Source organism: Molothrus ater, chromosome 3 (assembly GCF_012460135.2).
Source record: "Molothrus ater isolate BHLD 08-10-18 breed brown headed cowbird chromosome 3, BPBGC_Mater_1.1, whole genome shotgun sequence".
Lineage (NCBI taxonomy): Eukaryota > Metazoa > Chordata > Aves > Passeriformes > Icteridae > Molothrus > Molothrus ater.
In genome coordinates, this window is record NC_050480.2 from 69,659,580 (window position 1) to 69,687,044 (window position 27,465).

The window sequence follows — 27,465 nt, forward strand, 5'->3', positions numbered from 1 at the left end:
GTGAAGCTGGTGCAGCAGCCAGGGGGTTCCCCTGAGAGGATTGGAGCAGAAACCGGGGAGCAGGAGCAGAGACACAAGTGTGCATTGGCTACAAGGGCTTGGGGCACGGGGCAGCAACTGTGAGCTGCCAGAAACACCCACAGCTTCCACAACAGGCAAGTCCTCCATTATCCACCCAGCTCCCTCCACCCCAGAAAGTAAGGAAAATTTAATTAGAGTATCCCAAAGAAACTATAAAGCTCATGGATGCTCACACAGAGAAGCAGCAGCCGTATCCTAAATGGTGTGATAAACACCTCAGGGGGCGCCATCAGGCAGGTGCTTAATGAGTACACAAATGATAGCTCTTATTTCCTCCTCCATCTTCCCATTTCCTACCAGTTGCCCTGGAAACTTCCCCCTCGAGGCACTCACAGGAGCAAAGTCCAAGAGGAGAAAAAAACAGATGCAAACCCTTCATGGTGTAAAGTTTGTGGCTAAGCGATGTCAGGGGAAGATCTTGGGGTGAGCTGTGCCTGTACCAACCTCCCTCCCTGCCATGCACTGCACAGCTCAGCCCTGTGGTCCCAGTGATGAGCACAGACCCCCAAATATCCCCGAGATCCCACAATACCCCCACATCCCACACTGAGCTTGCAGGACACCCTCAGCATCGCCTCTGATGTCCCCACAAGTTGTTCACACAAAGGCTGCCCAGACCATCCCTCCTGCACAAACACTGATGCAATCCAGAGATTTGGCTGATATTCAAGGAGCCAGAGGGGTGAATGATCTCCCAGAAGACCCTGGGGTGCTTTTCCAACCGGGATGTAAGCAGCCACACCCAGAGGGTTGCAATTAATTCCCCATTAGCATAAACTCCAATTTGGCTAAGGTAGGAGGAAAGTGCACAAGATGTCTTGTTCTTCTGCAGAGAGCTCATGCAATTCATGGGGTAAAAAAGAAAGAAAAGAGAATTTAGAAATACAATCCCAATGCTCATTTGCACTGGAGGAATTAAAAGGCCCTGATCAGCAGAGCCAGTCCATGCTGAGGATGCCAGGCTGTGCTGGAGGCATCTCTGGAGGGCTTTGTCCCAGCAAACACTGTCACCCTAAGGTGTAATGCAATGTCTACAACTCATAGTCCAGCCCCAGCAAGCAGGGCTGGGGCAGCAAACATTTTGTGCAACCCACACCAGAAATTTCAGTCTCTGCTCTGAAGCAAGATGCCCACAGCAGGCAGAGGAGGCTGTGCCCTCATCATGCTTCCTTGTGCCCTCTGATTTCACAGGCACTGCCACCCAGGACTGCCACCCCAGCACCCAAATTCCACCCCTCAAACACCATGACTGAGCAAGGCCAGGCAAGGGGCAAACCCCACCTCTCACCTACAATGCACTCTCAAGTACATTTTCAATGCAGATTTTGTAAAAAATGCACTTTTATGCATATCACATATATTTATAAATATCTTAATATTCACACCTTTACCTTTTTAGCCAAAGACTTCACCCATTTGAGATGCACATCACAGTTTGTGCATTGCCCACCGTGCCTTGACTAAGACAAAGATGAGAACAAGGACAATCTCTGCTGCCATGGAGTTACGCCTCCAGGTCATGAACCCATTGATCCCACCTGCCAGGTTTATTTTCTTAAGGTTTAAGAGAGCTGGCTCAGAGGAAGGGTGGGGGCACAGGGCTTGTGGCTCCTCACACCACCCACGCTGCCAGGAAATACCCTGCCTGTATGTGGGGCTCAGCTGCTCTCAGATATTTTTTCTCTACACGCCCCCAGAGACAGAAAATATTTATATACTCTACACCTGTAAAAATATATAGTAATAAGGTAGGAAAATATGTAAATATAGAAATAGCACAATATATTAAAATATTTTTGTAGTTTATCTAAATATATAATGTATTGATAAATGTATAATAAATATACTGTACACACATATACATATGCATGCAACAAAAAGTTGGAAATCTGAAATGACAGAGCCAGGGAAAAGGTCAATATCCAGGTGCAATTAAAGAAAGGAACCATGCTGGAAGTGTGCACAGCACAGACAGAGCCAAGGATTGCCCAAGTCCTGGCCACATCCACGACCTGCCATCCAGATGAATTAAATGCATCCCAACAACCCAGGGAACCAAACAGCTTCCTTGTGCCTCCTCAGCAGCTCCAGGCCAAGGCACCTCCACAATATGCCTGTTTTGTGGTGTCTCTTCAGCTGGCTAAATCCTCTTGCCAGGACTGGTTTTTCTCGCTTTACCTTCAAAGCCCATCAGAAAATGAGTGGCTGTCAGGACAGGAAGTGCAGCTGCAGGGTGGGGTTGGTGGCTCCTGGGAGGGTGGCATGATGGCTGTACTGCTTACACTTCATGCATTTACCTGGGAGAACCTGGACCACCAGAAAAGGACAATTTTTAACTTCCCAGCTGGACTTGCTCCAAGAACCTGCTGAGGATAATTTAAAGCCAACTATTGATTGAGCCCAGAACTGCATGCCTTCCCTCCCCTTACCAATTCTTACCCAGGTGGATCAACCACCACTGGTCCCAACACCTCCTGCCAACAGGCCAATACTGGGTTCCACTTCAGAACTGCAGGCACCGAGAGCTAAATGTTTCATTGTCACCAGGGGAAAACTCTACCCCAGAGCTCCCAATAAAGGCTCTTGCTATTTCACACTATATTTCATCTGTGCATGTGTTGAAAAGTTTTAATCATGTACCTATGTATAGTCCTGCACCAGCAATTTCCAGTGCCAGTCAGAAGGAAAACACAGCACCCTCAATAACAGAAATCACTCTGGAACCAAGTAAACAAAATGACAGTCTTATAAACCAGAAGCATTTTTCCCATTAAGGATTCAATTTGTAGGCAGAATAAGGATGAGTTATTTGGCAGTTTAGAGTTTGAAGACATGGGCAATGTAACAGCGACAGAAATGCTGTGACTGCAAGACCTTCGCTCGGGAGTGACTCAGCACAGCAGCTGCTTCCTGGAAAATTAATACTTCAGGCTCCCCAAAATGCCCGCAAAGCCTTTGAGAGTTTGCAAAAACCAACCCTGGAAGCCCCATCAGCCATCTGATCTGTCACTGCTATGGGGATTAGCACAGGCTCCCCACCCCAGCACAGGGTGGGGACCTGCTGGGAGCTCCAGCAGCGACCATGGGGACTCAAGGCAGTGCTACCAACAGAAAGCAATCATGTTTTGGCCTCAAAGCCACCTCCTCACAACCCCCAAACTGCATAATCCCCCTCATCACCATGGGCACCCCAAAAAAACCCCTCCCCCAACCCAGGTGTCCCCGAGCAGAGGCAGCTGTTAAGGAGGTTAACACAGAATTGTGTCAAGTAACAAACACCTAGTATTTATTAATAAATTAGTACACCGGAAGGCAATTTTTCAATTCATTCCCCTCTTCCCCCACTCCCACCCCATCCCATGGGGCAGCTCATGCCACCCTCATACCATTATTTCTTCAAATTGAGCATAGTACAGACTGTTCGTTACGGGAGCATAATAATTGCAAATATAATCAGACAGACTTTTTACGATGCAGCTTTTTGTCCCCCATACCCCCCACCCCCGACCTCTTTTAATAAAAAGTGAAGTGTGATTTGAAGAGACTATTGAGACCACATAAGGTCTTTGGAGAACTTATCGGCCACATCTGTATAAAAAACAAGAGACACGAGTGTAAAAGCATAGCTTGGTTTAAGTCTTACAGCACGAGGAGAGCAGGACCAGCGGCGGCCTTCGCCTCCCCACGTCCAGCACCGGCTCCCTTTGGGGCCCCACCATTCCCACATGTGGCAAGGCAGGATAACTCCTTACATTCAACTGAAGGCAAAGGATCTTTCCACTGCCTTGAAGGTTGGTGGGGCTTGACCCTTTTCCTTGTGGTTTAAGAGCTTCTGCTGTAGCACATTAGGAGCGCGATGCGTTGTCCGGGTGAAAACCATATAATAAATAACCGTGCTAGTAAAATCTCAGCAATGGATATGAGCCAAACAAGAGTACATTAAAAAAAAAAGTCAGCTCAGGTGGGAAGCTTAGCTGTGTTAAGAGACAGTAACCAGCAACAATTGGGGTGGGATTTTTGCGTGATTTTGCCACTTACTGCCCTGAGGCGAAGGGAAGTGGGGGGAGATGGTCACTCTGAGCGACAGTTTTGACAGAGGAAGAGGATTACAGAGCAATCCCCAATGTGATGTGTTAGATTACACCAGATTGGTGGTCTTTCAGTTCATTAACTGCAGTTTTGGATTTTTTTGTTTGTTTTCTTTTTTTTTAAAGTGCATTGTCTGATCTGATTGGAATGAGAACAAGGAGAAGAGAGGCTCGGGGAGGGGGCAGAGGCTGCAAAGACTCAGACTGAGCAATAGAGTTACGGTGGAGGGGTGCAGTGCTGGCAAACTGCACCCCCCCAAAAAAACCAAGGACACCTCAATGAAAATACTGGCCGTATATTCTACAAAAAATCCCGCCTGTGTATTGTTGGTCATCTTAACGAGTGCCAAGCTAGATCTAGCAGATATTCGGAGAGCGTGCGGTGACCCAGTGCCTACAGTAAATCGGGAAGGTGGCTATAGACAGAGTCCAGGAGGGTCTGGCTGGCTTCCTGGCTCTTGACTCCAGCGATCTCAAATAGTCCTGTCCAGCTTGTCTTCGGCCTGCGGGATCTCCTCGATCACGTGGAGCTCCTCGGGGTTGAGGATGTGCAGCATGTCGTCAAAGATGGGCTGCAGGTCGCATGGGTCCAAGCGCACCTGGCGCAGGACGGTGTCCTTCTTTTCTGTAGGAGGAAAGGGATTGATCAAGGAACTCTCCAAGAAACCTCTGCTAACCAGGGCTTGTTCTCAGCCCATCCCCTGATGGCACCTCTGGAGAGGGACATGCCACAAGGAGAACTGAGGGAAAAGGTGGAGGGTGACAAGTGATGGGGATGAGGGAAGATGGAGAAGGCAGTGCTGCTGAGACACCTCAGCCAGGATCCTGCAAGAGCAAACACAGCATTTGTAAATGCTGAATGGCCAGTTCGGAAAAGTGAGGGCAGGAGAGGAGCCAAAAAAGCTGAATCCTGCTCTTTCAAGTTGTTTTCGTTGGGTCAGCTTTATTTTCATACCCAAGTATAAATTTGGTAGATTGACTGAGCTCAGTGTTTCACCTTCATCAGAAATTAAATGCAGCAAGTTAAATGCAGTAAATTAAAGCCCCTAAAACAAAGGGGGGTGACTAATGGTACTTTGTCTGTAGCAAAGAGGACCAAGAATAAAAAAAAATTTAAAAACCCGAAACAAGAATCAGTCTGGAAATTACATTCTCTGATTTAATCTCATGCAGAAATGCACTGGCCAACGCAAGAGCCAAAAGTCAGGAGAAACACCCCCAAACACCCAGAGATGCTACAACTTCCCTAGCAGAACTTCAAAGAGTTAAAAGCCTTTAAAGATGTTTTTCTGTCTCAAATTTTTATCATCTTTGCTAACAGGATATTCTGGTTGGGAACAAGGATGTGATAAGCGTATCCTGGAGAGCCAGTTTTCCCAATTATTTACTTTAATGATATCATGTGTTGGGCAGCTCTACCACGTGTGCTGACCACATGGGACACACCATGGCGTCCCTTCTGTCCTCCCACTCTGCCCTGGGTTGGTTTTGGTACCTTTGGTAATAAAAGAGCCTGTCCGGCTGAGCGCGGAGGAGCCGCTGGAGGTGGAGTCGCAGCGCAGGAGAGGCTCGGCCTCGTCAACAAAGAAGCATTTCTTCTCGGAAGGAGAGGGCTCCACGGTGAGCACGGCCGCCTCGGGGGGCTTGGGGCTGGGCGTGGGCGTGGGGCTCACCGGGCTGGGGCTCACCGGCAGCGCCAGCTTGTCACCTTCCAGCTTTGGGGGGAGGAAACAGAGGGAAAGTTAACTGGGGGGACGCTATGCGACGGGTAACGCCCAAACCCACCTGCACCCCTGCTTTCAAAACACTCCAGCGCACCCTCTGCTGGCCCACAACAGGCACTGGGAGATGACCTGGGGTAGACATCAGCACTGGCATTTGGCACATCAGGCAGGAGCAGTAACACAACCCACACCCTTGGGACACCTGGTAGGAGCAACCACTGCACCAGGATGGCACGTGCAACCTCAGCAGAGCATTTTAGGTGGGCCCTCCTTCTCAGACTCAGTTTATTAAAAGCTAAAGCACAGCTCTTGGAGGCAAGAGGTGATGATGCCCAAAAGCTGCTCCACACCTGTTGTTTGCTAAAAGCTGGCTCCACAGCTCCAGCCAGTGCCAAGGCAGCAAGGCAAGGGCTGTGAGACCCTTCAGGGATCTGCAGTGCAGCATATGGCTCTGACCAGCTCCACATCAAGTTAATGATCTGTTTTGCCCCATCTCATCCTTGCTCCTGTGAGCATCCCATTAAAGCCTGATGGAAAAGTCCATCCCACCAGACTCCAAATTCAGAGCAAGGAAGGACAGGCAGGAGCTGGCACTGACCACAGTGTCACCCAAGTGCCTTTGCTTTTTCCTGTCCTGGATGTGAGCTAAGGGCAAATGTTCAGCTGCACAGTTCTGAAGAGATCAGGAGAAGCAAGCGCTGCTGGGAAGCATGACACTGGAAAGCAGCACCATTTGACAAGTGACAAGTGACAGGTGACAAGAGACAGGACAAGATGAAATGGCCTCAACCTGTGCCAGGGGAGGTTTAGATTGGATATTAGGAAAAATTTATTCACCAAAAGAGTGGTCAGGAATTGTAATAGGCTCTCCAGGGAAGTGGTGAAATCACCATCCCTGAAGGCATTAAAAAAACATGTGGCAGCTGAGGACATGGTTTAGTGGTGGACTTGGCAGTGTTGGGTTAAGGATTGAACTTGATGATCTTATATGTTATTTCCAACCTTAAGAATTCTATGATTCTATGAATTTGGGTGCTGGTGTGAACCTGCTTCCTATGCTGACTGTACTCTGCATGTTTCTTCTTGAAACTTCTTCCCACCTCCAAGACAGTAGCGAACATTATCTACCCTCCTCTGCCTCTCAATGTCCCCTCAGGGTGCAAATCTCAAGCAGAGCATTCCTTGTTCCCACTCCCTGCAGGGATGAGATGCCTGGGCCAGCATGTTCACATCCCTGGCCGGCAGATTGGGCACTTCTGCAGGTCACCAAGTCCTTCTAAATAGGTTATTTTAAGGGCCATCCAATATTTAACCTTTTTCCCCAACCTTGTGTCCCTGCTTGACCTGCCAGGGAAAAGAATTGCAAGCCCTGTCCCCATGCAATTCCCTCTCCCAACAGCATTTCACAACCCTGTTTTCTCCTACAGAGGGAAAATCAGGCTATTCCTGCTAACAGGCTTTTGCCTACAACCCAGAAATGAAATGCAAAATTGGGATTAAAGGCTGTGGGAAAGGGAGCTGCTGAGCCACCTCCGCGCCAGCATGGATGTGCCTGAACATTCCTCATCCGTGTCGAGGAATTCACCACCCACAAATCACATGTCTGCTGGGACGCCCATTAGTTCACATTAAATTAACATTGAAGCCTGTTCCTGGTAGAATAAAAGGGGTTTTTTTTCTCCCCTTATTGAAAATAAACAGGGGAGGATTTGTTCTAGCACAGTGCATTATGCAATAGGCATGTTAAAAATAAAAGTCAGCTTTAATTTTTAATTAAAAGAATCTGCCTTCTCCCCTGAAATTCCCTTTCCAGTACAGCACATCATGGAGAATCAGCTATGGCCATTAAGAGGGAATATCAAGGGAAGGACCAGGACAGCAGCTGGCCACTTTCCAAATTGTAATATGCTCTGATATCCCCTTTAAAAATAATATAGGCTTTAGGGGTTAGTTTTGCCTTGTGCACCTCATCTACCTAATATTTAACCACAAACCCACCTACCAATTCCCAAAAAGGATCCTGATGACCGAGCAACAATTGGCCAAGGGAGGGCAGGGAGCAGACAGCTGCCCCAGCTCTGTCTTCCCAGAACCAACTCATTTGGAGTTTAATTAAACAGCTGCTAAAACACGCCAGGAAAGACAAAATCACCCGAGGTTATTTGACTGTAGCTGTCCCGGGAGCCCAAAGCTTTCCAAATAGCTCAACAGTTGCAAGCTTGAGGCAAAGCAAACAGGATGCTTGGATGTGTGTTAATGTTTAAACCACAGGAAAAAAGCAACTGGGAATGAGGGCTTGGAAAGACCAGGGAATGCAAAAGGCTGCTGTGAGGTGAAGCCTGTGGAATAGGTGTAAAAACACAGTATTCATAGCCTGTGACTCACTGCATTGAAACCACCTTGGCCATTCCTATTTTTATGAGTGGTGACTGGGTGAAACCAAGCTTTGGCTGGGGAAAAAAACCCCAAAAAACCCTCTTGCAACCTTTTGCCTTTCCAGAACTATGGGATTTCTCACCTTTACATCCTCATTGATGGGCTCCTGAGCTTGCCACTGAGCCTGCATCTGCACCTGCAGAGAGAGACACATGGGACACTGTTAGATGCACAGTCCAGCACGGAAACCAAAGGCACTGCAGTGGCTTTGTCACAACAGCAGCTTCCTACAACCCATCAGAACCCATCAGAGGTGCTCTGCCAGGGTTTTTTTTTTTTTTTTTTTGAGCACTGCACCAAGAGATTTTCAATGCCAAAAAATATTAATTTAAAAAATCCTAAAAGCTCCTGTGTACTTGCAGTACTTTAGACTGTGGTTCAAGCACCAGCATCCTCTTGGATCCCAATGCATCTGGGAGGGTGCTCTAAGCAGCTCTAAGCAGGGTGTCTGAAGGTCCTTCCTAAAAGGAAGAAAAGGGGACAGAAGGGGATAGGGACAGGAGGAGAGAAGAGGACAGAAGAGGATGGGTCAGGAGAAGACACAGGCTTGGCTTTGTTTTCTTTCACAGCTGCTGTCACCAGCTCTGTTTGAACGGGTTGGTCCCATTTGCTGCCTCCGTTTTACAGTACTGCAATAAAAGCTTAGCTCAGACAAACAGAAACTGCAGCTGCTGTGCTAATATTAGGAAGGAGCAGCAGCAGGCACTAAAAAACACCCTTCCCTCAGGCGATGCTTCCCAGCAATTCCTCCTGCCGCAAGCAGGCAGGAACAAAGGCGGGTGGCAGGCTGGCTGCTGCTGCTGAGGGTGGCTGTGCACCCTCTGGGATGTGGGGGGGATAAATTTAGCACCGAGGCAGTCACTTCCCAGATTCCCTGCCAGAAGATGACACCCGACTGACACCAGCCCTTATTCCCAGGTCTGTTATGCCTCCGTAGGGAATGCGGCAGGAAAAAACCCGGCACATGGAGTGGGGTGGGCTGGGCAGCAGCCCAGGTGATGCTGCAGGCAGAGTGGTGCTGGTGTGGAATGCTCTTGCTGTGGACCCACAGGGGTAGGTAGGGAGGATCCCTGTGGATCAGCAGTTTCATGGTGCACAGGGTGTTTGGGGGTCCTCCCTGGGGGCACACAGACCCTGGCAGGTTAAACACCTTGGCAGGGCCATGAGGTCTCACCGAGGTGTCAGAGAGGGGCAGTGATGGTGTGTGGTGCTGCAGAGCAGAAGGCATGTCCCTGCCAGGATGGGAAGACCAGGAGGGTGCTGGGGTGGGAAAGCCCAAATTTCCTCTCTGTGCCCTTCAACCCACACATGTGGTTTCAGGAGAATGCTCGACCCCTCTCTGTGGTGGAGCCTCTTCCCTGAACACAAGGCAGCCCTGGGGAGGAGGGATCGAGCCAAGCCTCAGATGACTCAGGATGGGCAATGCTGGGTCTGGGCAGGGTTTAGATGCCACAACCAAAACTGCAGCCACCCACGGAGGAAAAGGCTCTTCCCCATCAACCCTGCCCTGGCTTTCTGTGGGCCGAGTGCTACTCAAGCAGATAATTTCTTCAGGAGAGCCTCTGGTGGCTTCTCCTTTCTGTGGATTTGCCCACTCACTTTTTCAACTCAAACCATAATAAAGAGGTGATGAAACCCTGATGAAGAAGTTCCAAACCCAATTACAGGCTGAGTTAGTCGATACTGAGTTTGGCTAGCAGAAGAAACCATCTTCTAGTTTCCTCTTATGCTCCCAAACCCATTACACTGCAAACACAGAGACCCCAGAGATGTGGCCACCACTGCAGGGAAACCTCAATATCACTGCATATACAAAGTTTATATTGTTGTGTTTATGCTGCTTCTCTTTGCATTATTTTATGAATTATTACATTTTGTTTATTGCACATTCTCCAGCATAGTTCAAACCCAATGCCAGTTTGCTGAAAATCAAGTCATAGCTTAGAGCAAACCTGGAGCAATGCCCACTCCAGCAAAACCCAGCCAGCCCTACACCTTCCCCAGGGCTCTGGCCACTTCACCTTACAGCTTTGTGCCTCAAATAAAACCTGATATAACTCCAGAAGGCAATTTTGTTATTTTCCTGGCTGCCTGGGCACTTCCCAGCCCTCAGACCACAGGCCCTTCTGGCTGGGAAATCCATCCAACACCTTTACTCACTCCAGTGCTGGAATATAACACAGCACAAACTTAATTCCTAATTTCTGGGCCCAGCCCAGTCCTGCATTGCCACAAGAGGAAGTGAAGGGGATGGGTGGGAGCTGACAGGGGCTGAGTTTGAGGAACACTATGTCAGGCTCTTGACTTCCCCCTCAGGGTTTTGACCTGTGAAAGAGCAAGAGATGGAGCCACAAGGCCCTGCCACAGCCACGTGCCTGGACATGGGGTTGCTTTCACATCCTCTTCTCCTCTGAAATACCCCAAAACCCCACAGCTTAACCTCACACCAGCCCCAGCCTTGACACATCTGCTGACTCAGGGGATTATATGCAGCATGAAATTAGCCACAAAACTGAACCTTCCTGGGCTTGGGGCTGTAGCCTTCCCCTCTCCACTTTCAACATCTCCCTTATTCATGGTTTGGGTTTGTTTCTCAGCTTTGCTGAGGCTGTGCTGCTGAATGCCCTGAGTGAGGCTGTTTGCTTCCCTTCCATCCAGCCCCTGAAATATTTCAGCCAAGGCCAGCAGAGCCATAAATAAAACGCTAAGAGCTTAAAGCACTGCTCACAGCAGGACACTCAGGGGAGCCAATGCAGCCCAGCTATGCCAGCTCCACCCCAGGCCAGCCCAGGTGAGCGCAGAGCCCCGTGGCAGCTGCAAAATGCTGCTATGCACCACACACAAAAAATCTCATTACCCAGTGGATACTGGTAAAAATCAGTTTTCTGATTTTAACCCCAAAAATGGAGAATTGCAGTTTGCCGGGATGGCAGGAAGAAATCTCTCCCTTCTTCCCCCCGACTCTTTCCCCTGTTTTTGTTGTCAGCAGCACTAATTTGGGATGTGCCTGTGCCTGATAAGCAGTGCCCAGGCTTGCCTCTGCCTGGCAAACCTGCCTGTGAGGGGACAGATTTTGCAAACCTTGAGTCCAACAAACATTCGTGGCCAGGGCCAGGCTTTAAAAGGAGCCCTATGAGTTAAATGCACCCCTAAAAACCTTTCCACAGCTTCTGCATTCACTGTATTTTCTGGCTCAGCTGCAAAAAACCCTGAGCAAAATGATTCAGAGGGCTAATCTCGGTTTAACCTAAATTCATCCAGCGCCATGCAAAACCAGCATAATCTCCCACAGCTAAAAAAGCAGGCAAGTCTGCAGTGGAGCTGTTCCTCACCTGGAGGAAAATGTTCCTGTTTCATGCTGTAACACTCCAGAGACTCCCATAATTCCCTATTCCTATCAGGGGTTGTAAATATTGGGATTTCAAAGCACAAAAGGCTGCTAAGGGAACAGGGCACTACAAGAGAGAGCAGCCTTGCCTCCATAGGTTTTACAAGCTGAAGGCAGACACCAGATAAAGGATTAAAGAGAAGGGTGCAATAGTGGGTGGGATGAAATATGTTTAGGGTACTGATTTGCCATCTCACAGCTACAGCATTCAATAACAATTTTTACCCATGACTTGGAGTTATGAGTGCTTTCTTACAACACAGGGATTGTGCAGAGAGATGGGGAAACTCCGTTTTGCACCCAGGGATGCTGGGCAGAGCCAAAGGCATCCCAGACACCATCCATGCATCCATCCCTCCTGGGCCCATGTAGGATACACCAGCACACGTTGGAGACTCACTGCTGGCTCAGGTCACCCTAGGGGCATCATGCTGTTACCTGGACTCACAAAATGGTTCGGGTTGGAAGGGATCTTAAAGCTCATCTAGTTCTAACACCCTGCCAGGGGCAGGGACACCTTCCTCTAGACCAGGCTGCTCCAAGCCCCATCCAGCCTGGCCCTGAACACTTCCAGGGATGGGACATCTACAACCTCTCTGGGCAGCTTAGCTACAGGAGGATGCATGCATTTGCATTGCTTATGAGAGTCCTCACTCCCCTTGCAGAACCAAAAACTCTTTTCATTCTTTTTTGCCGTTTTAGGGGTTTTTTTTGCAAGACTCCTTCTGCAGGGCTGGAGACCACAGCGCCCACTCTTACCACCAACAGGGTGACCCGTTCCTCCAGATCAAACGACTTTGGTACAGAGAGAAACTGCCTCAATTTATCTGTGTTTGGATAGACAAATCACCCAGAGTCAAGCCTCTATTAGCTCTAATTAAAGGCTTTCCAACCAGCAGATTTAAAAAACCCCAAAGATCAACCTCCATCCCTGCTCCTGGCACCGAGCTCTTGGCTTCCTGGCCTGCTGTGAGGATGATGAGCCACCAGCACAATTCTCCAGGGATTTGCTCTCCAATGCACAAACTGCTTCCCTCATTCCCTGCAGGGCTGTTGTATCACCACCCACACTGACAGCACAGGAGCCAGCTCAGGGAGAGGAGGCAGACAGGTTCCAGCAGGCAGCACCTCACAGAAACACAATGTGCTGCCCTGCTGGATCTGTACCCTGGGGTGCTGCCAGGCTGTGACATCCCACACACGGCTCCAGGATCTCCAGGGCAGGGCAATGGCCAACTCCTAAGGTTGATCATGAGGGATGTTTATCTGAAAAAGCCCAATGAGATGAATAGGGAAACAGGATGTGACAGCTTGGGTGAATTTGTTAAAAAACAACTCCTTTGCTGAAATTAGCCAAATTTCTCATGTGGACTCGAGCCACCTGCTTGGAAGATCAACAACACAATTGTACTCATTTCTAGAAAAACAAGTGAAACTGATGGGGAACCACCCCAGGGTCCAGGTACGTTGGACACTAGAAAAGACAACACACTGTTTTAAAAAACAAAGAGACACAGGAAAGCTGTTTGGGAGGTCCAGGAGACTTGCATACAGTTATCCTTGAGATTTGGATTTGCTCATTCTCTGGAACATCTGCTTGCTGTATTTTCAGAGTTATGGGCACAGCTTGTGGTTACTCCATCATTGGGAGTACTCACCCTGACAGGTCACCCCATAAACTCTGCTCCTGGAGCCACCACCTGCATTCTGTACTGCTTGATAAGCACAACCTGATGGTCTTGGCCAGAAGAGCCAGGGGCATTCAGCACTGCAGAGCCCAAGTCTGTTAATTATGTGTCGTGCTGAGGAACAAGTCCCGTGTTTTATCCAATGTCCTTGCCCAGAGCTTTGTCCCAGTATTCAAAGTCAAAGCAGTAAATACAAGGACACAGGTTACTACCTGCTCCAGGAGAGCAAGAGGACAACATGTCCTTCTGGGACAGTGCACATGCTGGAAACTTTAACTCATATGTGCAAAATGGCAATTTTCTCTGCCTCACTTCTCTTCCTAAACATAGCTTTATCTTGGGTTTTTTAATTTTATTTTTTCCACCAATTAGAAGGCCACATGCTATTAGTTACCAGGAGCTGAAAGGAAAAAACTAGCAGCTGAGCAGGAGAGATGAGGCAGCTGGCAAAGCCCACCTATCCAAGATTTGGGCAGGATGTTCAGCAAACACCTGACTCAGGGTCTCTCTGAAACACAAGCCCAGGGCTCCTGCCAACACATTTCAACTTCTGATTTCATACAATGGTCACAAGGGAATAAGGTGTTTCATACACTAAACAAAATAATTGATATGACACAGTGAAGGGATCAAACAAAATAATTTAAGATATGCAACACAGTGAAGGGATCACAGTCCTTCAGATAAGGGGAAGTTTTGTCGGTCAAACCAGAATTTGGGAATCCCTTGCCCTGACAAATGCTCTGTTTCATAAGCTCTATTGTGAGCAACATTCCACCCTGCCAAAGCCCCACCAAGAGCCCAGAGAGGTCTGCAAGCACCCACCTGCTCCCCTTTGGGTCTGGGTCAGTGCTAAGGCAATGGGAAATGTTTCACCAGCCAGTTTAGGGGGAAGAGCCATGCCTCAACTACTGCCATCTCTACATGTTGTCCCACGGGCTTCTATATTCAGAAAAAGCCCCACTCATCACCTTTACAAACACTTCTGGCAGACCACTGAGTTATCAGAGCCAAAAAACTGAAACAAGTAAGGCAGCAGTGGCCTGCAAAGGTCACAGAAGCACCTCCTGATGACTTACACTCAGCTGAGAACCTACTGCAGGATCTTCTGCAGCAATTTATTTATTCTCCCAAAATATGGGACAACTTAAGGCCAGTGCTGGCAAAGAAGAGCAACAACTCTGGAGGACTGCATGCATGGCCTCCCTCATGCCACCAGTCACCATCCTGGAGGAATCAATACTTTGTGCTCAAGGGTACTTGGCCCTTCTCACAAATCCACAGCATTTGAGCAAGTTTAACGGGGGACATGTGGTGTTTGTGAGGTTTTTAGGATGAGGTGAGAGATGAGAATGTGATTTCATGTTCTCAGAAGGCTGATTTATTATTATATTATATTATTCTATATTATATTATATTGGATTGGATTATATTATACTAAAGAATGTTATACTAAAACTATATTAAAGAAAGAGAAAGGATACATCAGTAAGCTTAACAAGAATGATAATGAAAGTTCATGACTGACTCAGAGAGTCTGACACAGCTGGCTGTGATTGGCCATTAAGTTAAAACAATTCACATGGAACCAATCAAAGATGCACCTGTTGGTAAACAATCTCTAGACCCAAGCAATCAGATAATTACTGTTTTCATTCTTTTCTGAGGCTTCTCAGCTCTTCAGGAGAAGAAATCCTGGCGAAGGGATTTTTCAGAAAATATTATGGTAACAGGGATGCTTTTTCCTCCATGTTCCTAGCACAAAGGCTCAGGTACCAGATCCTCCTGGTGACCTCCAAAGATATCCACAAAGCACATGGAACTCTAGAGCCCATCAAAACTCTGACTGCAATTTGAGCAAACGTTACCAAAGCCTTGCTCAAAAGCAACACGTGGCTTCAATGCAAGTCCTCCATGAAGAGAGGGAGCTACCTGGCCACGAGCTAAGCTCAAGGCCACAGCCGTGTCCCACGCCACCACACCTCACAAGGTGAGATTTACACCACAGCCCAGCCCGGCATTACCGGCGTTACCGGCGTGGTGTCCTCCATGAGGCCGCGGATCTTCTCCACGACGTCGTTGCGGCGGTGCTGGCGCAGGGCGCTGATGAGCTGGGCCAGGCTGGCCTCGGGCCCGCGGATGGTCCAGTGCTGCAGCGCGGCGTAGGCGCGCTCGTGGTCGGCCGCGTAGCCGTTGGAGAACGCTGCCACCTCCCGCTCGCTGGCGTTGCACAGGAACTGGTAGATGTCCTTCCACTGGCTCCCCACCTGGGCTGCCACCAGCTTGAGAATGTCGATGCCTGCGGGGCAGAGAAGCCACAGGTGAGGCAGGGGGGGTCTGCAGACATCAGGTCTAGCAGAGCTTCTCTCATCCCCAAATGGCCACGCTTTGCTTTTCTTGGGTAGGTCTTTGAGATTTTGTGGCAATTATTATCATTATTATTGTTGTTTTAACACCTTTTATGGGTTCAGGCTGCAGAGAAGCAGCACCAATAACATGTTCAACAGCTACTATGCATGTAAAGGGTGATAAACCCATCAGTTAATCCAACACATTCTACACTCTGATCCAACACACTGAATCCAACACACTCTACTCTTCTGATTTACTAGTAAATCAGAATTTACTTGTAAAATCTCCTGCACTCTTCAGCACAGGAAGACCCTGGGTACTCAGCCACCATGCAGCTGCAGGAACAGGGCAGAAGAGCACAAGCTCACCCACACACCTGCACTGCCTTGAGAAAGAGCTGGATTAAGAGGTGAGTGACCAAAGCACCTCTATAAAGATGAGTATTTCCATAACAAGTGCATACAGCAGCTAGGATTGCATTCAGAGCCATTTCCAGTGCAGACAGGCAGGATGACTCTGTCATGAGGTGGGAGACTGTGCCAGGTGAGCATTGGGTGAATGGAAGATCTGCTAGGAAACTAGAGAGCAAAAAGGCAGAGTTTCCCCCAAAAAAGCACTTGGGATATCCTGGCTCAAGACCGTGAGGGTTTTCTCTGTGTAGGTCAGTGAGCAATGCAAACAGCACACTTATCCTTGAGTCTACTCCAGGTCAGGAGCCTAAGATTCAAATAAAGCCATATCTCCTCCAAAATAACTAATTAACCCTGTTTTATCAAGCTGAGCAACACCTTGTTTCAAACAGCAATGTGAAAGGTCATCATCTGTGAGCTGCAAAAAGAAACTCACTTTTTCCAGAGAGATAACCACACCTCGGGTTTCCTCTCGAGCCATTGTGCCCCCATGGCTACAGGGAGCACTTCTCCTTCCCTCTGCGGGCACAACAGCAAAAATAGCTGCTTACAGAAGGATATCATAGCTGGAGAGTTTTTCCAGCTGGTCTAAAATTTAACACTTTCTAAGGCAGTTTAACCTACACCAAAACTTCCCACTGCACCTTCAGTTCACAGCTCTGATATAGCCAAATATATACATACAAAAAAACCCCATAGAAACTATACAGACTGATATAGGCATCCTTTTTTATACGTGTGCATGTGTATATACACACAGGTATATACGGTAGACATTTTTGTACCTATGCATTACATAGATGTTTTATAAAGATGTGTGCACATATATATGTATATGCCTGGACACCAGATGCCCACCAAAGCTGTTCTACACGTGCCTTCCTCACCTGAGAAAATATAACAAGATATAACAAAAGGCTCGTGGGTTGAAATACAGGCAGGGAGAAACCCCTCACCAGCGACTGTCACTGGCAAACCAGACTCAGCTTGGGGAAATTAGTTTGAATTTTTGCTAATCAGAACAGAATAGAGTAATGGGAAATTAAAACTAAATCACTTCCCACCCATCTCTCCCTTTTTCCCAGGTTTAACTTCACTCCTGAATTCTCTTCCTCTTCCTCTGCAGTAAGCAGAGAATGGGATCTGTGGTCTGTCCATCACATGTTCTCTCTGCTGCTCCTTTCTCCTCATGGAGACAAATCCTCACACTTCTCCCTTGCTCCAGCATGGGTCCCTTCCACAGGTCCTGCCAGCAAACCTACTCCAGCATGGCCTCTTCTCTCCCCCTCCTTTTCCACTGACCCTGGTGTCTGCAGAGCTGTTGCTCTCACATGTTCTGACTTCTCTCTCTACTGGCTGAAGTTACCAGCTTTTTTTTGCCCCTCTTTTTAAATCTGTTGTCCCAGAGGCACTTCCACCATTCCTGATGGGCCCAGCCTTGGACAGCGGTGGGTCCATTCTAGAGCTGGCTGGCATTGACTCCCCTGGACATGGGTGAAGCTTCTGGCAGCTCCTCACAGGACCCACCCCCATAGCCCCCCACTACCCAAACCTGACCATACAAACCCAATACAATATACACACACACATCTCTAAAGTACCTATTCAGCCTGATGCATTTTTATATGTATTTGTGTATATCTGTGTATATATTATACATACTTCTGTATATCTCTATATATAACATAGGTATTTTACATATGTATGTACATATGCTTATATAAAAAGAAGTATGTAAAAAACTATAAAACTTCATGAAGATATTTTTAACCAAACCTCTTCTCACTTAAGAAAAGCTTATCAAACCTGCTATATATAGACCTTAGTTTTCACTTCCAAACTAGATAACACAGCCACGAGCCCACAGTTCTTGGAGCATCCACAGACGGTGCTAAACATGCTCTAAATCAGGAACACCAAAGTGCAAACCACATTTGGTACTTCCCCGCCCTCCTCCCACCACAACCACCACAGCTCCCTCCCAGCTGTTACCAGACACGTGCTTGTGCCATCTCACATGGAGTTGTGAGAGCTGGGGCTTCTCCTGCCAGAAAAGCTTGGTCCACCAGCCCAGCATGGGGCATGCAGCCCACCCAAAAAACCCAAGCCAACCACAGGGCTTGGTTCTAACTATGAGAAAAGGCTGTTAACCTGCTATTGGGATTTATTGTGGGGTGACTGATGTGACTCAGCTCATTAGATACTGGCGCACATTGCATCACAGCAAAGCAGCAGGAATAAAGCCTGGTTTCATTACTGCTTCCCATCACTCAAATGCAGACCCAGCGGTCCTCAGTTCAAGGGACTGAGCTGTGTACTTCCAGGCAAATCCCAAATTCCTCTCCCTCCATGACTTTGCATCCAGGCTGCCTGTGCTTCTGCACAGGCAGCCCAGACCACACTGGCAGCCAAGCCCTTGTGCCTTCTGATATCACAGACCCGGGTTGGTAAGAAGCCCAAATGACAATTCAGGTTTACAGTCAGGTCCTTTAAAGCAGAAAACCCAACTGCTTTTTGAACAAAAGCAGCAAAATGCCTGATTCATGCAGCGCTGCTTGATTTTATCTCAATCCAGGGGATAAAAAAAGTAAAAATCCATGAACACAAGGGCAGAAAAAGCTCTGCAAGGCTTGTGCACCAAGATAATACGGGATAATCATGTGTGGTACTGCCTATTATATATCATATATAGATATATATAGATAACTTATGCACCAAGATATAGATATATATATGGAGGTATATATATAGAGAGAGAGCATTTAAGTCATTATCTCACTGTATAATCTTGCAGAGCTTCTTTGCTCTCATATTCAGCAATTATTTTTGCTTTGATATATATATATATATGCACATACAGAGAGAGAGAGAGAGAGAATGAGAGAGAATGAGAGAGATAATGCTGCCCATTTTTTAATGCACTCACACATATCAAGTGAGCAGCATCAGGTCTCCCTGCCAGTGCTGCCCTGCAGTGAGACAATGAGCTATGGCTGGGTGGGAGCTTTGCCCATACCCACTCCCATGCATGTCAAACACACAGAAGCATTAAAACATAATTTTCTGGTTTATGATCCCCATGTGGACATCTAGTCAGCCCAGAAAAGGAAAAACCCATATACTACCTGCTCCCATGGATGTATTTCATTCTGACAAATCCCAGTGCTTACAACTGCTGTACTGGTGAGAGAAGTTTTCAGCTGCTCACAACTTGATTTGCACTGGTTTTATGTGGCAGCATGACATTTATGTCCAAATGTTCTCACTCAGGATTTATGACAAAGCGCTCATGCTTCTACTGACATTTTCAAGTTTAGTATATTTAATCTCACCGTTCAATAAATTGGGCCCATAAACATGTTTATGTCCTTTGGCTATAACATCCCTGGGCACAAGAACACACCAGGCAGCTGAGGACTTAATGGTGCGTAATAACATTTGGAGAACAAATGTTCCATTAAAAATGAATTTGGAAATGTCTACCTTAATACTATAAGAACCTTAAACTCATTTTCTTGCAACTATTAAATGAATTTAAGGCCCGTATGTTCACTACATCCACTACAATATTGTGCAAACAAAACCCAGAGCGATATGAAGAGATGTGGACAAGAGTGCAGATTTGGCTCCAGTCAGTAAGAAAAACATTGCTCCCTCTGCTCTTAAAAAACAAGATTAAAACCATTACATGACAAGCTGCGGATGCACGCCGCCAAGTATTACTGCTCACACTAAAATAAAATACTCATAATAAGTTTATCATCCTACTACTTCCATATTTCCAGAAGTCCTACAAACTGGAACAAAAATCCCAGCTCCACCACATGTGCTGGATCTTCTCCTTCTCCCTGAACTATGTGGACCTTCTCCCACCATGCCCATCTGCACACCAGGGCAGGAGATGGTGCTCAAAGACCTCCAGATCACAGCAATCCCAAGTAAAATGGCCAAGCTCAGCAGAGATGGTGCTTTAACCCACACGTTTTATGCTTGCCATGTGAGGCTGCTCACAGCTAGGTTGGTGCTATGCTAGAGTTGCTCCAAGCTTTCCACAGCCTGAGTCGTCCTCCTTTTTTACCACAGGCCACAGGAACAGCCTAGGAGAGCTGTCCCCATCCTGCTGCTAAAGGGGAGACGGCTCCACCCCTCTCCATCACCATGTCAGGAACCATCACCACTGATCACCCAGCTTTGCTCATGCCTCAGACAATGGAATTAAAGAGGAACACCCACAGCTGCATCCAGCTGAACTGTGTTTTCCATGGTCAGCCCAGAACAGGAAAGGACAGATCTGAAGGAGCCAGGACATTCACACATCTTAGGTACCTGAGCAGGTGGCATTTCAATTGTCAATATCTTAACACTGAAGGTCTCTAAACGCTGTGCTGGGTTACATCATGTATCCCTCTAATATTTTAAGGTGGTGATAACCACACCTTCAAGCCAGGACAAGGCCGAGATGCTGTGCACAGGCCAGTGGGAAGCCCAAGGGAGTATGTACACACATGGGAACACAGGCACAACCAGGAGGCACATCTACAGGCAGGGCAAACTGGAACAAATGGAGACAAGTCTGGAAATGGACAAATACCACCAGAGTGGCACAAGCAAACACAAGTCCTGCCTCTCCAGAAAGGTTCTCCCTTCAGTTCATCTACGAAGATGCTGAGCTGAAGGGAGCACCTTCCTGGAGAAGCAGGGCCTTCATTTCTCTATAGCCTCCTGTCAGGTAGTTGTAGAGAGTGATAAGGTCCCTCCTGAGCCTCCTTTTCTCCAGGCTAAACACTCCCATCTCCCTCAGCTGCTCATCCTCAGCCTTGTGCTCCATCCCCTTCACACCTGCTCCACTGCCCTCCTCTGGACACTGCTCACCTCTGTCTCATCTTCCCCATAAACACCATTTCAGTTTATTCAGTGACTTCCACTTGCTTGTTTTGAATCTGGTTCAAGATTTTTCCCATCCACTTCCTGCTCCTTCAGAAGTGCCCCGCCTCGCTGCGGAACAGTTTGATGTAGACAGAGCCATCAGTTCTTCCACGTCACCAAGGTGGTCATCAAACATGCACTTGGGACTTGGCTGAGCTTTAATGCCTTGTTCTGGACAAGCCTCACTGGTCTCCCAAGCTGTGCTATTTGCAGGTTGGACACGGACCCAGTTCCTCAGCATCATTTGGCCTCAAGCAGGGCAAGGAGCCAGCCTGGCGCAGGGCTGTGACCAGCAGTGCTGGCAGGGTCACCCGCAGCACCTGCAAGGCACCATTTCTCTGCTCTGCTATTATTTTTTCACAACTTCAAGCAAACTTAAGAGCAGAGGAAGAGCTGCCCCACACCCAACAGCAGATGCAGAGAAGTCAAACCACAGCCACAGAGGTGCTAAGGCTCCTTCCTCTCCCCACCCTCTCACAATGTCATTGTTTTCATTCTCAGAGCTCAAGCCAAATAACACTTTTCACAAGAGTGCTCCTCAAGAAAATGCCACCTTTAAGGGGAAACCTCATGGTCAGAGCCCCTCCAAGCCAAGTGTCCTTCAACCCACTAGTAATGAAGGGATACAGTGCATAGAAAAGGATTAACACATCAGTTCAAGTTTTCTAAGTGCCTTATACAGCTGGGAAGGAAAGTTTAGGAGATCTCCCAGGACCTCTGGCATACACAGTCCCATGGAGTGAGCAGCTCAGCAGCCCAAGGTTCCAGAGACAGCTTCATGAAAGGCTGGATTCCAGGAAACTCCATGGTCCAGCCCTTCATCACCAGGGACAAGGTCCCACCAGTTCACCCAACGACACTTGGGGGAACTGACCTCCACCATTCCAGTGCCAGTCTGAGCTGGAGCACCTGGAGCTTCTACCACCTACATACACAGAGGTATTCCAGAGATGGGCAATATTAATCTGTGCAGCAAATGCTGTGACAAATCCTGACTGTGACAGGCAGGCTGGATGAAGCATCACAGAGAGAGAGCACAGCCCAAGGGCACATACAAGTCAGACAGAAAAACCACAGTGATGCAGCCCAACCCTCCCCTACACCCAGATAAAAGCTCCAAATAACTGCAAAGCCAGCTTTTCTCCTGAGCTCAGCCCACCTCCCTCCTCCAAATATCCTCCTGACTCATGTGAAACACAGCCACAGCAGCCTATTTTTATGTCTGAGCACACACTGAGAGCCTGTACAAGAGAGCCAGGATGCAGCACATCCACACTGCAGCTGACAAGATACCACAGCTCAACCAAACCAGGACTTGGAAATCCCAACTGCACAACACAAATACCTTTCCAAAATGCAAAAATTCCACTAACCACTGCCATAAAGGGGAAGTTATTGGAAACTCAATTCCTCCCCCTGCCACTCAAAATATACTTCAGCTCCTAGATGAGGAAGTTTGAAGATGTGCCAGGTCCTCCACCTGGGTCAGGACAATCACCAGTATTGGCACAGGCGGGAGGATGAGGGGGTTGAGAGCACCTCTGCCAAGGACTTGGAGGTGCTGGTGTGCTGTGTCCAGCTCTGGGATCTCTGACATAAAAAGGATGTGAGGCTGTTAAATCAGGTCCAGAGAAGGCCACAAAAATGGTCAAGTGGCACAAGCAACTCTCGTAAGAAGACAGTTTGTTCAGTCTAGAGAAGAAAAGGCTCCAGGGTGAGCTTACTGCAGCCTGCCAGTACCTAAAGGGGCCACAAGAGTTCTGGAGAGGGACCTTGAACATGGGCATGAAGTGACAGGACAAGGGGAAAAGAAGGAATGGCCTAAAACTGAAAGAAGGCAGGGTTAGATTGGACATAAAGAAGAAACTCCTCCCTGTGAGGGTGGTGAGGCTGTGGAACAGGCAGCTCAGAGAGGCTGTGGCTGCCCCAAACCTGGAAGTGTTCAAGGCCAGGTTGGACAGGCTCTGAGCAATGTACTCTAGGGGGTGGCATCCCTACCAACAGTAGGGGGTTAGAAACTACATGATCTCTAGTTTTTTGTCAGACAGTTGGAAAGGATACACTCGAAGAATTGTTAGTGACAGAACAGTTTTCCCAACTACGAAGGACAGTGTTGGTATCAGACCCTCCCAGGACCCAGTGATTCATATCCTAAGCAAGAGCTGTTTGGGCAAAAAACCACAAAATGGTATGCTTGGAGTTTGTTGGGGGTTTTTTTAAAGACAAAACTGAAAATCTTGCAAAGGGACTTCTAACAATCACTTCCCACAAGTTTTCTGGAAAATAACCAAACCATACAGTGGAGAGAGCCCTGTGATCAGCCACATGCAGTTATGAACATGTTCATAAACTGGGAACTTGAAAATTATCATGAGACAAGACCTCTTTTCCCAATACATTATGTGGAAGTCACATCTGTAACACCCCCTTGGTCCAACCCTCCTGGGACCCATCTCAACTCCTGCCCACCACCACAGGATGCTACACCAGGGACCTGCTGAGTGAACTTGCTCTTGCTTTAGTTTGCATGAGAATGGCCAGCATAAGTATTTCATGTAATTATTAAATTTTAAATGGCTTTTGCAGAGTTAATCTTCATTATAACCCTCTGGGACAGCTGGTAACCCTGAGCACACACACTGCCACAGCCAGAGCCATATAAATATCCAGACACCCACAGACGCCAACCTGAGGATTAAATTCACCTCCTGCATTTTTTTTCTCCCAGTCTTGGAGAGCGAGGAAAAAAACAAAAAAACCCAACCTTCTTATTCGAGGAGTGATGTGTGAGAGCCTCACTGATGTGAGAAATCACAGCCCTCCCAGCACTGAAACCGGTGTCGGGAATTTGGCAAAAACACCCCAGGCTCAGAGTGGTTTTCTCCAAGGACAATCCTCTCCTGCAGAGCTGCCCTGCCTCCCACACTCAGCTCTACACCTTAATGGGCAGGCACAAATCCCAATCCCTCATTAAATTAATACAAGGGCCACCCAGGAATTTTGACCATTGGATAATTTGGGGTTTTTTTTCTGAAGCAGATTTGGGAGCAAATGTTCCAGCTTCCAAGAGGAGCTCCTCACAGCCCTGTACATGCTGCAGATAGAGAGCTCACGTAGCAACACACATTAAAAGTGATCAAGCACCAGTCTTTGGTGCTAATGCAATAAGGCTGAGGAACAGGAGATGATAAAACCTGCACATTATTAGGTTTCTTCCTCTCTAAGCAGAACAGCAGCCTCCCACGTTTGCACTTTCCAAGGCTCCCTTTCATCATGAAGCCCTGGTCAGCTCTTGCATATGCCCTTTGGAAATCACATAGCTTCCCAAAAGGACAAAAGGATTTTTGGGCAAACCTGAGCAATGCTTTACACTGAGTGGTTTGAGAAGGACGGTGTTCTGAACTTGTCAGATGCCACCCCAACACTCCCATGGCAGAGGTTTGTGCTGCAGATGAAGAGCTGCTCTATCCCACCTAAAGCAGAGCATTGTGCCTGTGCAGGAGCAAATACAGCATGAAATGCAGCAGAACAAGCTGCAGTGAGGGAGCATCCATACTCCTTGTAGTGCCCAGCACATTCCTGCCTCTTCCAATTTAACCAACTCCCCTTGTGCCTGGGTCTCTCCCAGCGGAGGTGGACAGGCTGTCATCAGAGGAGCAGCAATCATCTGCACATCATCAAGCTGCAGATGCCAGAGGAGAGACTGCTTTGGAAAACAAAAACAAACACAACACCTTCTGCCTCTCTGTTTTGGCAGGTGGACAGACATCAATCCCTCATCTCATGCTCTGCCTGCCAGAGCTGTATTAGGCTTTGCACACAAGCCCAGGGCTGCTCCTCTCCAGGCGCAGCCGCAGTTACCGAATTATGTCAGCAGCAATGGGCACACCTGCCCTCTTCAGATGATCTGGGCATCTCTGCCCTACCTGTGGCCTGGGCACAAAACCTCGAGGCCACCACAGTTTGAGGCTGGTGAAGCTTTAGGGCTTGAAAGAATTGTTTGTTTTCCCAGCTGTTTCCACAGCAGCTCCTCCATCCTTACCCAGCCTCCCAGTGTGATCCTCTTGCCACCTGCTGGGACCTGTTCAGGAGCTGATCCAAGGAAAACTACCTCTACCAAACAAAACCTCTACACTAAGTGGCTTTCATCTCATTTACCCACACAAGCACTAAGGAGGGGCCCTAAAGTAGCATTCAGTGTCATCCCATAGACCTGTGAGTGCCAAGTCTGCAGCAGTTTCCTTATCCAGAGTAGTAGTTAAATATGCCCGAGGAATAACATCCTCAGCTGGACTGTTTCCATGCACTTGCTTCCCTTCATTAAGTGATGGATCTCTAGAAAAGACTGACTTAAAAAGCCCACACATAACCGTAATGTGCTGTCTCTTGCAAAGAATCATGCAATTTTACTTCGATAAGCATCTTGCACTAACCATAAATGAGCACCTGATGCCATTTGAGAACCAGCCTGCAATGACCCTGCTGTCCCCACACCCCACTGGTTATATTCAAGTGGGAATGCTTTAGAGCTGCAGCACAGCACCACGCTCTCCAAGGTACAAGATGTGGTCCCCCCTCAACACCCTCAGGGACTTGGGAGCAGACCAAGCTCAAGCCCAGCCCTGGTCCCCTCAGCAAACAGCACACAAGCCAAGGACTACTCCCTAAACACTACCAACCAAGAAGATCCCGGCCCTCAATGTGCTGAGAACTGACAAACCAAGACCCCCAAATCCCAATGCTCCCCATCTCTCCAGCATCACATCTCAACTCCCCACTTTGATTTTGAGCCATTTTAAGCACATGCTCTTCTACATGCAGTCAAGCCTCAGCTCCACCCCAGCTGCAAACAGCTTTTGCAGAACAGTTAATTTCTCTGATTATTTAACCAGAGGCTTCCTGGCTTTGCTCTCACCACCCACTGCAATAATGGGCAATTACAAGACTTGAAGAAAAATAAAAGGGAAGTGGCATCTCATGCCAGGCCAGCACTGCCAAGATCTAATCTTCTGTCTTTCAACTCCAAAAAACAAAAAATCACCAAACTCTTTTCTTGCCTCCTGGCATATCATTTCAGACAGCTGCTTCTATACACAGGTTTTACCCTAACATTTTGCAGTCTTTGTCTTTCACCCTCTGCTACTAAATGGATGAAAGCCAAAGGCAAGAGTATCAGCAATTTCTGCAAAAAGAATTTAAGCTCATCTTCATGTTTGGCATGATGGCAAAATGGCATTTGAGAGACAAGCTCCAATTCTCAGTGTTTATTGAAAGGCTCCTGCAAACCCATTTTCTCACCTCTGGGAACGTCTGAAGAAAGGAAATGGGTATTTGGAAGAAGAAAGGAAATGGGTATTTGGTAAAATAAAGGCATGAGCCTAGTGTGTAGACTGCTCTTGATCTTCTAAAAGAAAGAAGTCATACATACAAGGTTAAACCACAGAGCTCTATCAGCCCTGTACCCACGTCACTCAGGCACCACGAGGATAATTTCTCAGGAAAACTTTGACAAACTGTCAGCTGTTGGATTCCTATCTGCAGGGCTGCAAAGTAAGAGCCAGCTGAGCCAGCAAGAGGTCCAGCTTCTCCAGCCACAGCTACACTGTTCTACCTTCTCAATCTCTCTCTGGACAGCCCCTGCTGTGAGGATGGACACAAGAACAGACGTGGAGGTAGGCTGGCTGCTAACTCAGGCCATTAGTCACTGCAAGCTCTTCCCAGACCTCTGAATCATTTAATCCAGTGAGAAGCACTGGCATTTGCTGCCTTGGCTGGAACATATCCATGCTCAGGACACGGGTGTAGTTCTAACACCAACCTCCCAAGCTACTTCTATTTTTATGTTTGAGTTGTTATTTAAGGCATGTATTACAACCAGAGAGAGGACAGGGCACAGATACCAGCTCATGGGGAGATGAGGACAAGTGAACCTCCTCCTGACAACAACTGCTGATCAGGATCACACACCTGTCTCAATTATTTAAACAATTCAGGAATTCAGTCCCTTCAGGAACTGGGTAAGAGTTTTAGTCCCTGCTTCCATGGTAAACCCCTCCTCTTTTGGTAAGGAGCCCAACCAAGGAGTGCCATGTTTTTGCTCCAGCACTGAGCAGTGCTAGTGCCACCCTGACTACACTTCACCAGCCTTGGAGAAATCAATAATAAAATCCCCCAAACAGGGAAAGCCTTGGATGCCCACCTGGTGCCGTGGGAGGCTCAGTGGGTTGCCAGTGAGGGCAGGAGCCCAAGGACAGCTGCTCTGAGGAGAAGCTCCAGTGCCTGCGTCAGACCCGTCAGACCCGGACTTTCCTTTCAAAGGTTAAAGCTGTTTACTGAAAGGATTAGGAGGGAGGAGATGGTAAACTAGGAACA

The 27,465-nt window shown here is 47.8% G+C and overlaps 1 protein-coding gene across 1 annotated transcript in view; it reads right to left on the reverse strand.

The window, feature by feature from the left end:
- Positions 1-1,866: 1,866 nt before the first annotated feature.
- TNFRSF21 (TNF receptor superfamily member 21) overlaps positions 1,867-27,465 on the reverse strand; it is a 37,249-nt gene continuing 11,650 nt past the window's right edge. The window contains 5 exon segments of the mRNA XM_036379874.2: positions 1,867-4,650; positions 4,652-4,794; positions 5,665-5,884; positions 8,412-8,465; positions 15,430-15,704. Coding sequence (XP_036235767.1) covers positions 4,564-4,650; positions 4,652-4,794; positions 5,665-5,884; positions 8,412-8,465; positions 15,430-15,704 — 779 coding nt within the window. The 3' untranslated portion in view covers positions 1,867-4,563.